The following is an 11,989-nucleotide window of genomic DNA, read 5'->3' as shown; positions in this document are numbered from 1 at the left end:
CCAATCTTAAATATGTATATACAATTTTTATGTTTTTATTATGTTTCATATGGGGTTTTACACGCATTAACTAATTAATTTAGGTTTGGATTGCCCGCCATATAATTCGCATTACAATCCCAACCGTGGAACGGATTAAGCTATATAATATATACACGCACACCCACACACACACACACACAAACACAAGCACGCACACACACACACACACACACACATATATATATATATATATATATATATATATATATATATATATATATATATATATATATATATATATATATATATATATATATATATATATATATATATATTGTGGCGAGGCGAAGAAACCACACGTTGCTGTGCTAGTGGAGCTCTTTACTCTTCGCATGCCATCACAACTGATACAACAAAGTCCAAAACAGCAAAGACAAAGCCAACAGGTTCAAAGCATCAAAGGATCATAGCGACATGCCTACTGGGTGAGAGACATGGTCCTAGTGTCTGCCACACAGCTCCCCCCCGAACACCCAGAAAGGCATAACGGAAAACCCCACAGGGTATTCACCAGTCTGGCACCCTGAGACTCAGTCCGGTCCTGGGCGGTGTATGTGACACCAGGGCCCCAGGTGCGACGGGAGTAAGGGCGAGACGCTCAGCGTGAAAACCATGAGGTAGCGTTGGCAAAGGGATGTTCTGAAGTTCCGCAGGAGCCGGAGTGGCAGTGCTGACCCGCATGCTGGCAGGCACAGTGGCCTCCGAGGGACGGCCGGTCACGGCTGCGTCCCAGACTGTTCCTGGGCGCGAACCTGCTGCGGCACCAACACCAACTGACCCGCTCCGATGTATACTCGGACCATACCTGCGGGCATGGTGAATCGGAGGGGCGGCTGAATGATGGTGGCTGGAGGTCTACTGCTGAGGCCGAACGGACATCGGTAGTAGATGAGGCCGCCCGGCTGGAAGATCCCGGTCGACGGCCAGGGACTCCGAAATTGGACTGCACAGCCGTTCTCACCGGCGCCCGTACCAGCCTGTTGCTGGCTGGCTCGATCCCTGGTGCGCCAAGGGACTGGGCGACGGGTGAGAGGACCCTTGTCGGGGTGCTGGCTGGCTGACGTGGTACCAGCTTGCTGCATTACCTGACGTATAGTAGGCTGGTGGAGGAATGTCACGATGTGGGACGTCTGCGATGATTCCTCGCTGAAACATTCTGACGTCCGGGGTCACCCATGTGGCGAGACTACATCTCCAACAGCCTGACGAAACTTTCTAACGTCTGGGATAATAATATGGCAAGATGACCCATCCGGGGTCACCCATCACGTCGGGGTCACCAATGTGGCGAGGCGAAGAAACCACACGTTGCTGTGCTAGTGGAGCTCTTTACTCTTCGCATGCCATCACAACTGATACAACAAAGTCCAAAACAGCAAAGACAAAGCCAACAGGTTCAAAGCATCAAAGGATCATAGCGACATGCCTACTGGGTGAGAGACATGGTCCTAGTGTCTGCCACAATATATATATATATATATATATATATATATATATATATATATATATATATATATATATATATATATATATATATATATATATATATATATATATATATATGCGTATATATATTTTCTACTTAACTTTTTTTAAACCCTGATTTATAAGTACAGTATTATACACTCAAATGTATAAATAACTAAATGAAACCCATGCCACTTTACCATTATAGGTATATATTTAACACATAAGCACAAGTGCACATTTTTACAGATTTAAAAAAAAACGTCTAAAATTGATTCAAATTTAATATACAGAAATCTATATATTCCCACGAAGAAAAAGTACCACAAAGGAAACAACGAAATAAAGTGTTTACATTTTTTTCCAGTAGAGGGCAGTAACATACTTGTGAATCGTTGTTAAAACAGAGCACAGAAGAAGAGCGTACGGAGCAAAATCTTCCATTTTCCGTTTGTAGAATACTGACACTTCTGAATCCGAGCAAAAAAGAAATAAACGCCGACCATCATGGGAGCCGTTCTAGGACTGTGCTCCATGGCGAGCTGGGTATGTAACACCTTTGTTGTCGATATAACAATATATAGTTGTGGCTGTCAGTCGCTGTTCGTTTTTTTTCTTGTCATTTGGGTGGCATGACTGCGCAGTAACATAAGCCGGTTGCTTTTCCAGTGACGCAGATCGAAACCTCTTACAATGTGATTTGTTTTGTGCAGTGTATATTGTAGAGGTAAATCATGTTTTTAGATTGTGTTCTTCATTGTGTTTTAATGAGCTCGGTTTCGACGTTTGCAAAATGCTAGGCCAAAACAAGTCACGTCGATTTATTTATTTTATGAAATAAATCGTAACGACGGTCTGGGGGTCTTGTGTAGTGTCCGTGTTAAAACAATGTCTGACTGCATTATTTTCTTCCATTTCGTTTATTTTGGCCTGCGTCGTGATCGGTAAACACCCATTGGCGAAGATGTCAACAAAGCAGGCTGCTATGACGTTGGTCGTTGCGACACCCCAGCCCTGTAAACAAAGTTTCGATTTTTATCGCTGTGGTCCGCAACATTTGATCACGGGATATACTGTTACAATTGGGCCTACTCGCCACCCCGACGGGATTAATACCTTTACGGCGCAAGTAAACAATTTTTTTTTTTCCCTGGTCCACGCAGATCCCGTGTCTGTGCGGAAGCGCCCCCTGTCTGCTGTGTCGCTGCTGTCCCAGTGGAAACAACTCAACGGTGACTCGGCTCATATACGCCTTTTTCCTTCTGCTGGGAGTAGGTATTGCCTGCATAATGCTAATGCCTGGCATGGAGGAGCAACTGAAGAAGGTGAGGTTAAGCACCAACCCACACACAAATATATACAGTGAGGAGCATAAGTATTTACAACCCCTGCAAATTTGCAAGTTCTCCTACTTAGAAAATAGGGAAAAGTCTGAAATTTTCATCATAAATGCATTTCAACTGTTCAAGACATAAGCTAAAAAAAAAATCTGGAAATCTCATTGTATGTTTTTTAATGATTTACACACACACAGTTACTGGGGTTCACAAATATTTGCACCCATGAGAAACAGCAATAATTATGACTGTCAAAGAGCTGTCAGTCAACCTTAAAAAAAGTCCACCTTTACCCCACGAATAACCACCCATCCACCACACACTAGAGTTTATTAATGTCACCTGTGCACCCCACAGTCAGTCATTATCCAACTGCTGTCATGGGGAAGACAAGAGGGCTTTCTAAAGACACCAGAGACATAATTGTAGAGCTCCACAAAGCTGGGAAAGGCAATGGGGCAATTGGGAAGCAGATTGGTGAGAATAAATCCACTGTTGCTGCAATTGTTAGAAAATGGAAAAGGCTAAACATGACTGCTAATCTACCACGGACTGGGGCACCTTGTAAGATCTCTCCTGATGGAGCATCACTCATGTTAAGAAAAGTGAGGAGTCAGCCCAGAACGACACTACAGGAGCTGGTCAATGACCTGAAGAGGGCTGGAATCACAGTTTCAAAGGGTACCGTAGGTAGAACACTACAGTTTAAAATCATGTATTGCACAGAAGGTTCCCCTTCCCCAAGGTTTGCCAGGGACCATCTGAATGATCCAGAGGGATCATAAGTTAAAGTTATCTGGTCAGATGAGACAAAAATGGAAGTTTTTAGTGTAAACTCCACTCGTCGTGTGTGGAGGAAAAAGAAGGATGAGTACAATCCCAAGAACACCATCCCTACATTGAAGTATAGGTGTGGAAACATCATGCTGTGGGGTTCTTTTCAGCAAAGAGGACAGGACGATTGTACTGTATTAATCAGAGGATGGATGGGGCCATATATCTTCAAATTTTGAGCGACAATCTCCTTCTGTGAGTCAGAGCTTTGAAGATGAGTCGTGGCTGGATCTTCCAATATGACAATGATTCGAAACACACAGCCAGAATGACCAAGGAGTGTAAGAAGCAGATCAAGGTTCTGGAGTGGCCTAGCCAGTCTCCAGACCTAAATCCTATAGAAAATCTTTGGAGGGAGCCGAACGTTCGTGTTGCTCAGCGACTGCCCTGGAACCTTATAGATCTGGATAAGATTTGTGTAGAAGAGTGGGCCAAAATCCCATTTGCAGTATGTGCAAACCTGGTGAAGAATTACAGGAACTGTTTGACCTCTGTAATTGCAAACAAAGGCTTCTGCACTAAATATTAGCAATGATGCTACATGGGTGTAAATACTTATGAACCCTTGTAATTCACAAATAAATAATTTAAAAAATCATACAATATGATTTCTGGATATTTATTTTTTTTTTAGATTATGTCTCTAACGTTGAATATGCATCTATGATGAAATATTCAGACCTCTTCCTATTTTCTAAGTAGGAGAACTTGTAAAATTGCAGGGGGTGTAAATACTTATGCCCCTCTTTGTATATATACATACACAGTGACCCCCCATTTATTTATTTATATATATATATACATATATATATATATATATATATATATATATATATATATATATATATATATATATATATATATATATATATAATTTCACCTCTACTTGCATTATAAGTGTTTAATAACAGTGACATTTTGTTTTTCATTTGAAACGTCTGAAATTTTTGTCGTTGTTGTTGCTGTTTTCACTACTGTGATTTATTTGATGCTTGCATAATGATAGTGATTTAGTAATCCCAAAGCACTATAAGTTTAGCTTGTGCATGAAATAACCATTCATGAATAAGTTAATTGATTTCTAATCTAATTTGTTTTTTCCTTCAGATTCCAGGATTCTGTGAGGGGGGAATGGGTTCATCTATTCCTGGCGTGCAAGGACATGTGAACTGTGACGTGCTGGTTGGCTACAAGGCTGTGTACCGTGTTTGTTTTGGCATGGCCATGTTTTTCCTTCTCTTTTCTTTGCTGATGATCAAAGTCAAGAGCAGTAAAGACCCCCGAGCTCCACTGCATAATGGGTGAGACAACGTAAAAATAAGCATGGTGCTACAAAAGCTAGAACTACCCTTTTAAGTAATCCTCTCAATAGGCATTGGATAATACCTGTCACGGCTGTGACTCGGGCAGGTAGGTTGTGAACCCCGGGACACACAGGAGACAGCGTGGAGTTGAAAAAACAGTTTATTAACACAAAAAGCACGCACCGCGTGGGAATCTAACCAAGATACTTCAAAGTACAACAAAAGATGATAAGGGACTCAAAGTACAACTGAAAGAGACTATGCGAAAAGCGCAAGAACTTACTGAGACTTGGGGGGGGCAGAACCAGCAGGAGGGCGTCGCCAAAAATGCAAAGTAACAGAGTAAAGTGCTGACCAACTGGCAGACTGGGGGCAAGGAGGAAAAGTAGCAAATAAAACACGAGGGCAGGGGCGCTAGGAATCGAGGGAACGAGGAACGAGGAAATTGCATGTACTCGAGAGGGCTACAGACGCAATAATCCGGCGACGCCCTCCAGCTCTGACCGCACCTAAATAGTCTCCTGATTGGAATGAGGAGCAGGTGTGCGGCCAGTGGTTCTGCTCCCCAATCTGCAACCAGGACAACACATTAGGGACGCAGGATGTGACAATACCAGATTCTGTTGGTATGATAAACTTGAGTAATACCATTACAGTATTGCGGTATCACGGTATCGAAATTACAGCTCCAAAGCATGTAATTTTAAAATCTTTTTTGGCTTGTCCGACAACTTGGACAAGATCGGCGAGGCAATCAGTCATTTTACGGGCACTCCTGCAAGACACATGATTGGCTCCCGACACGACATTGACCAATTTGGCAATTGTAATCCACTCCTGCCCAGGAGTTACAATCCACTCCTGCTGTTTTTGGTTGATGTTGTGCCGGTAGCCAATCACGTGTCTTATAGGAGTGCCTGTGAGCTGATTGCCGGTCTTGTCCAAGCTGTTGACTGCACCTCCAGAAGCAGTTTCAACCTCACACGTGAGTGAGAATTTTCGGCAGGAGGAATACGGTGAAGACAAAACAGCACTTTTGTAATAAATTGGAAAACGCAGAGCACTGTGGTCCTGAAAGATGAAGCGCAAAGTAGTGAGGGAACACTTGCATTTTGAAGTCATTCCTGGCAGCGCGTCGCAGCATAACAGCTGACTAGACATTTGTAGGAGTCCAGGCAATGCTCTCAAATGATTGTCTTTTGCAGGTTTTGGTTTTTCAAGTTTGCAGCAGCTGTGGCCATCACTGTTGGATCTTTTTTCATCGCAGAGGGTCCCTTCACAACTGGTAACGTGCCTATTTATGCTCAATCTGCAGCTTTGCGTGTCTTATATTTCTGACTCTATGGCACTTGTTTGGTTCGGCTCCTAAATTTGGTAAATGTCCATTTGTGACAATTTGCAGTGGAATCATACAATATTTTGATAACTTTCAAAATTTTATCTATTTTGGTCCGATGGAAAGCATAGTGCAACGAAGTTGTTACCTGGTGCAGTCTTTGGTGATAACCGAGATAAGGTTAGGTAATAACTAGCAAGTGGATGCCCAAAACCAAATAAACAATGTGGAATTTGATATTAAACAGCTGAAAGTTGAATTTATCTTGTGTATCTTTCATCTGATCATTGTCATGAAAGCTTGAAATTGAAAGCAAATTTATAAGCTTTTATTTTGACTCGATTTGTATGCTTGACTTAAGATGTCATAAAGGTGTTCTGAAGGTTCATTACTCTGCAACTACTGGATTTGCTTTCTCTGAGAAGTGAATACTGGTCTTGACATAGCAAACCTGTGGATGTTTTTTTTTGTTAAACAATCCCCTTTGTCATAGAATCACCCTTGTCAAGCTTGTTCGCCACCCTTGTTCAGCACTGTGCTATCAAACTTTGTTGTCTTTTTAAAGTGCTATATTAATTTCATTGACCATCTCCATGCTTATCCTCATGTGACTCTTCTGCTTCTTTTTTTTTTTTTTTTTTGTAGTGTGGTTCTACATCGGTATGGCGGGTGCATTCTGCTTCATCCTCATCCAGCTGGTTTTACTCATTGACTTTGCCCATTCCTGGAATGAGTCCTGGGTGGAGAAGATGGAGGAGGGCAATTCACGTTGCTGGTATGCAGGTATGGACCTCAAATGAATAAAACTAGTTTTATAGTAGACGAAAGGTGGGGCTCTTTGATCTCTCCGTGTATTTTTTTTTCAGCCCTGCTGTCCGTCACCGCGCTCAACTACGTGCTGTCTCTGGCGGCCTTGGTCCTATTCTATGTCTATTACACCCACTCTGACGGATGCACCGAGAACAAGGTTTTCATTAGCATCAACATGTTGCTCTGTCTTGGTGTATCGGTCATTTCTGTCCTGCCCCAGATCCAGGTAATTTTTGCAGTTTCTTTCCACCCTCTTATATGTAAATCTTCATTTGGATAACATAAAGAATGAGTTTTTCTAACATGCGTTTTTTGTGCCTGTGAGCGAAGGAGTCCCAGCCAAGGTCTGGCCTACTGCAGTCCTCTCTAGTGACCCTATACACTATGTACTTGACCTGGTCCGCAATGACCAACGAACCTGGTAAGCATCATTTACTTGTTGCCATGTTTTTGAAGTTACCGCAGATGATCTATTCCTACATTCTAGTATAGTTCTGGTGTTCTATTGGGTGGATAAGTGTTCATGCTATAATAGTACAGTCGGCCCCCGGTTTACGAACACCCTCTTTTATGAACATTTCGACTTACGAGCGTGGACCACGGAGTTTTTTGTCCCCCACTTACATGCAAACCTTTCATCTTACGAACAATCTGACATGCCGGCCATTGTATTAGTTCAGATATTTTCGCTCTGCTGCGTCAACAAAATCAATGGACGACGCTGGTCACTGCAACGTTGAACGCTACTGCTCTTACAATGTCACAGTCACTGTCTCAGTCACGGTGTCAGTCACGGAAATGCCGATATGTTATTGGTTGATTAAGGTCACGGTCGGTCTCACTCACTGAGATGCTATTGGCCGGCATCACGTCAATCACAGAAATGCCGATATTGGCCGAACGCCTTTATCTAGCTTGATGGCACAGCTGGTCGGGATGGAAGGAAGGAGAGAAAATGAGTGAAAAACGGAAGGAAGGAATGTTGTGAAGTCTTTGCAAACTTTATCTGTTAGACATGGCTTCTAAAATTGCAAGTGGCTGTAAGAGGATGATGACAATAGAAACCAAGCAGGAGATAATAAAAAAGAAATACGAAGGAGGCGCATGCATAGTTAACCTTGCTCGTGAGTATGGACGGAATCGCTCGGCAATCTTCTATGGGCAAGACTTTCCTTGCCGGGGGACGGACCTCGCTCGACAACAAAATGGAGATGCTTCTTCTATTATGGATTAAAGAGAAGGCAATCGCCGGTGATATGTTTTAGTTTGAGAAAAGTTCTTGTTTAAGAAAATAAATCAATAAATTCTGCCGGTTGGTCTCTGCTCAGCTCCGTCTCCACTCAGCTCAAATCACGTCGCCCCAGAGGAAAATGTCATTTATCCTTTGTGTATCCATGTTAATTAAATTAACTACACAGTAGGTTATGGTACTAATGACAAATGTGTGTGTAAATACGTGATGGTTTTATTACTTAACCAAACATTTCTCTTGGGAGCCATAGCTTTTTTAGTAATGCGAGTCGTAGCGACCCAACATTTTCCAGAGGTCAAATAAGCATTGCTTTTGATGAACACAATGTTTTCTCCAAAAGATTACCGATCATTTTTAAGGAAAAACTTTCCGATTCCAAATGAACATTACCTTACAAATTTATGAAATTAACTACAATTTTCTTGTCTTCTAACTTGCAGTTTCTAGTTGGTTAACATAAAACTGCTCTTTTGCCACGTTTACTGTATTCTTCAATTGACTTTCTGATTCTGGACACCCAGATCGGACGTGCAACCCAAGCCTTCTTGGTATCATCGGGCTGAACGCAACCACCCCCGTACCTCGAGACCAAGCTGTCCAATGGTGGGACACCCAGGGGATCGTGGGGTTGATCCTTTTCCTCATGTGTGTTCTGTACTCCAGGTAAGGAAGCCGATTAGTGACCCGGCCCCCCGTCTGTTGGCACAAACAAACAGCCACGGGTGTTTCTGTCCCATCCCACAGCATTCGAAACTCGTCCAACGCCCAGGTGAACAAACTGACCCTGACCAATGACGAGTCCGCCCTGATAGAAGACGGGCCCGGGGCCGAGAGCTCAGAGGAGGCCGGAGGGGCGGCTCGCGCCGTGGACAACGAAAAGGATGGAGTCACCTACTCCTATTCCTTCTTCCATTTCATGCTGTTTCTGGCTTCGCTCTACATCATGATGACTCTCACTAATTGGTACAGGTAAGCGCTGGGCAAATTCACAGACTGTGAGTGCTGATGTTAGTTAAGGACAACTTCAAAAGTCAAACAAAAAAAAGGACCTTCAACAAATATTGACTACCAATTTCACCAAATCAAAATGAAACAATACTTACTTTATTAAACTACAGTTATCAGACTTTACACAGGAAGTGCAAGTGTTGACTTTTGCATTAGCATCTAGGTTCATCAAATGTGATTTTTTGGTCCAAAAGATTGACAATGGGCAGGGGTTGCAGTCTGGGCCATTAGTAAACCTTCAACCTTTGTCCATGTTGCATTAGAAACAACCAGTCTTGTATTGCTTTTAACTGTACAGTGATCCCTCGTTTTTTGCGGATAATGGGGACCAGAACCCCCCTCGATTAGTGAAAAACCGCAAAGTAGGATACAAAGAATACCTTACAGAGATTTCTTTTACAATGAAACGGTATTTCAAGTGTAAACTCTCCATTGGAATACTTTGATCATGTGCAGATTTGACTTTAACATCTGGGCCGTTGCTAATGACTGCAGCTGCGCTAGACTTCAAAGGAAAGAAGTTACTGCTCACTTACTGTGCAGTGTTAAAGGTTTAATCATTTAAGGATAAGAGGATTCACTGTCTACATATTTAAAACAAATATTACCGCAGAACATAAATTTACTTAAATCTTAAATTATTAAACCTTATATAGTAACTGAACATTTACCCCTTTCCATCTTTGATGTCTCACGGCATTCGCGGTTATTTTAGCGCCCGGAAGTCTAATTAAAGTGAAAGAAGCTGTAGATAAGCAAACTCAAAATTCAAGATTCAAATGTTTTATTGTCAAATGCATTGTAATACTACACAATGAAATTCTCATTTTGTTCACCTCTCCGAGCATTAATTGTGCAAATAATGAAGTAGGCAATGAAACAAACATACAAAAAAAAAAACAGTAATAGCGCAATAAGTGCAGTAATAATGAACCACTAATAAATGAATAGACCTACATTCTGAGCATATTATGGAGTAGATTGAGTAGAAGAAATGGTATAGATATGATGATGATGATAGTGCAAAATATCTTGTGGTGCAAAACAAATGTTCCCTCTAATTTTCAATGCAAGAGACTATTAGCAATTTGCACCAGTAAACAAATGCTCCAAATCTTTACGTTTTTTTTTTTTTTCAAACTCAAACTTGCCAACATTTAAATTACTGTCATTTTTTAGCAAGTGCCATGTATAATATATCATTTGAACATTAGAATTGATCAAGATTTCGTTTTTCATTTTGGGTGCCATAAGCATGATTTTATGAAGGTGTTATTGCGCTGACTGCTGCTATTTACTGGCAGTTAGGAGCAGGCTTCCGACCATGCCAAACGTCTACAAAGAAGTAACACTAATTGTTTTGAAGAGTTTACCTGTCCGGTCTCCTTTAGAATAGTGCATTTTCCTCCATGTGGCCTTTGAGCTAAAATTAGTTTGCTCCCCCATGTGTGTTTACCAGTGTTCTACATGAGTTTTCAGGGATTCTTTTAAATGGATTTATTTCAGTATTTCAGTTAGAAAACTGTAGTATACATTAAAAGGCAACGAAAACAATACATAAAATGTTTGAAAGTTTGAAAGAATGGACAAACTTTCTGTAAAAGCTAAGTCAGTTTGGCTGAATTAGAAGTCTCAGCAAATGCAAAGATCAATACTTCAAAAAAGCAAAAAAAAAAAAAAAAAGTGAACTCTTGTAACCTTACCCTGCTCTCCTCGCAGTCCCGACGCCAACTACGAGGCCATGACCAGCAAGTGGCCCTCCGTGTGGGTGAAGATTTCCTCCAGCTGGATCTGCATGGCTCTCTACGTGTGGACGCTGGTGGCTCCGCTGGTTCTCGTCAACAGGGACTTTGACTGAAAACGCTCTTCGTCCTAGACACTCCCACACACGCAGTTCTATTTTTTTTTTTTTTTTTTTGCACAGCTCTTTATGAATAAGAGGGTGCATCGGGTGTGTTTGATAGATGGCTTTTTATCTCTACTTTTTCAACTTTTTGTTGAACGTGTTTATCTCTTAACTGCAACCTAGTTCCATTTGCATGTTATTGTGACTCCTAAGTGGTGCGTTGTTGTGGTCTCCCTTGTAAATACCTTACCGCTATGTTTCCAAGTGTGTTCATTTTGCATGCTTGTTCCTTTAAAGAGTTTGGTGATGGTGGTGTTAGGTTAGTTGCCAAATTTCATTTGGAGCATCTACATTATCTACTACATTATCTGCACATAGTGAATTATTCCCCTTGTCATGCCAGAACAAAGCTCTTCCCACAAAATACATGACATTGTTTGAATGTTTTAAGCAAAGAACTAACCCTGACCCGAATTCGATTTCATAATTATTTACACACACTTCACTTGAGCTGTATTATGGATATAACCTCTCCTTTTATGAATTTTGAAATGTTGTGTAATTGTAACTGATGAATAAAACAGGAAGCTGAACTGAAAACGTACTGTACTGTCGTACACTTGAGTTTCATCAAACTTCAATTGGATGCAAGGCATATGTGACTGAACATATGCTGACAGAGGAAATGAAATCACGATGCAGGCAATTTTAAACCAGTGTTGAAACAAGGTTTCACTTTGACACTTTGACTTA

The 11,989-nt window shown here is 41.5% G+C and overlaps 1 protein-coding gene and 1 long non-coding RNA gene across 2 annotated transcripts; one reads left to right on the top strand and one right to left on the bottom strand.

Moving 5' to 3' along the window:
• Positions 1 to 348: 348 nt before the first annotated feature.
• LOC148407489 (uncharacterized) lies at positions 349 to 1,495 on the bottom strand. The gene is made up of 2 exons (XR_015863824.1): positions 1,128 to 1,495; positions 349 to 1,057 (listed from the first exon to the last, which is right to left on the bottom strand). It is a non-coding gene; the product is annotated as an uncharacterized LOC148407489 (long non-coding RNA).
• A 407-nt stretch (positions 1,496 to 1,902) lies between these two features.
• On the top strand, positions 1,903 to 11,836 carry serinc1 (serine incorporator 1). The gene is made up of 10 exons (XM_088403091.1): positions 1,903 to 2,055; positions 2,673 to 2,834; positions 4,788 to 4,981; positions 6,190 to 6,269; positions 6,966 to 7,103; positions 7,187 to 7,356; positions 7,461 to 7,551; positions 8,904 to 9,045; positions 9,127 to 9,351; positions 11,110 to 11,836. The coding sequence occupies exons 1-10, from the start codon at positions 2,017 to 2,019 to the stop codon at positions 11,246 to 11,248; spliced, it is 1,380 nt and encodes a 459-aa protein (XP_088259217.1). The 5' UTR covers positions 1,903 to 2,016; the 3' UTR covers positions 11,249 to 11,836.
• Positions 11,837 to 11,989: the final 153 nt, after the last annotated feature.

The sequence above is a fragment of the Hippichthys cyanospilos genome, chromosome 20 (genome assembly GCF_059441005.1).
Source record: "Hippichthys cyanospilos isolate Australia breed blue-spotted pipefish chromosome 20, RoL_Hcya_1.0, whole genome shotgun sequence".
NCBI classification, from domain to species: Eukaryota; Metazoa; Chordata; class Actinopteri; order Syngnathiformes; family Syngnathidae; genus Hippichthys; species Hippichthys cyanospilos.
Note: the sequence above shows the minus strand (reverse complement) of the source record. Positions and strands in the feature narration are given on the sequence as shown.

Coding starts and splice junctions, on each gene's coding strand:
- serinc1 (XM_088403091.1), top strand. CDS start 2,017: ATGGGAGCCGTTCTAGGACTGTGCTCCATGGCGAGCTGG. Junction 7,357..7,460: donor CTGTCCTGCCCCAGATCCAG/GTAATTTTTGCA, acceptor CTGTGAGCGAAG/GAGTCCCAGCCAAGGTCTGG. Junction 7,552..8,903: donor CGCAATGACCAACGAACCTG/GTAAGCATCATT, acceptor CTGGACACCCAG/ATCGGACGTGCAACCCAAGC.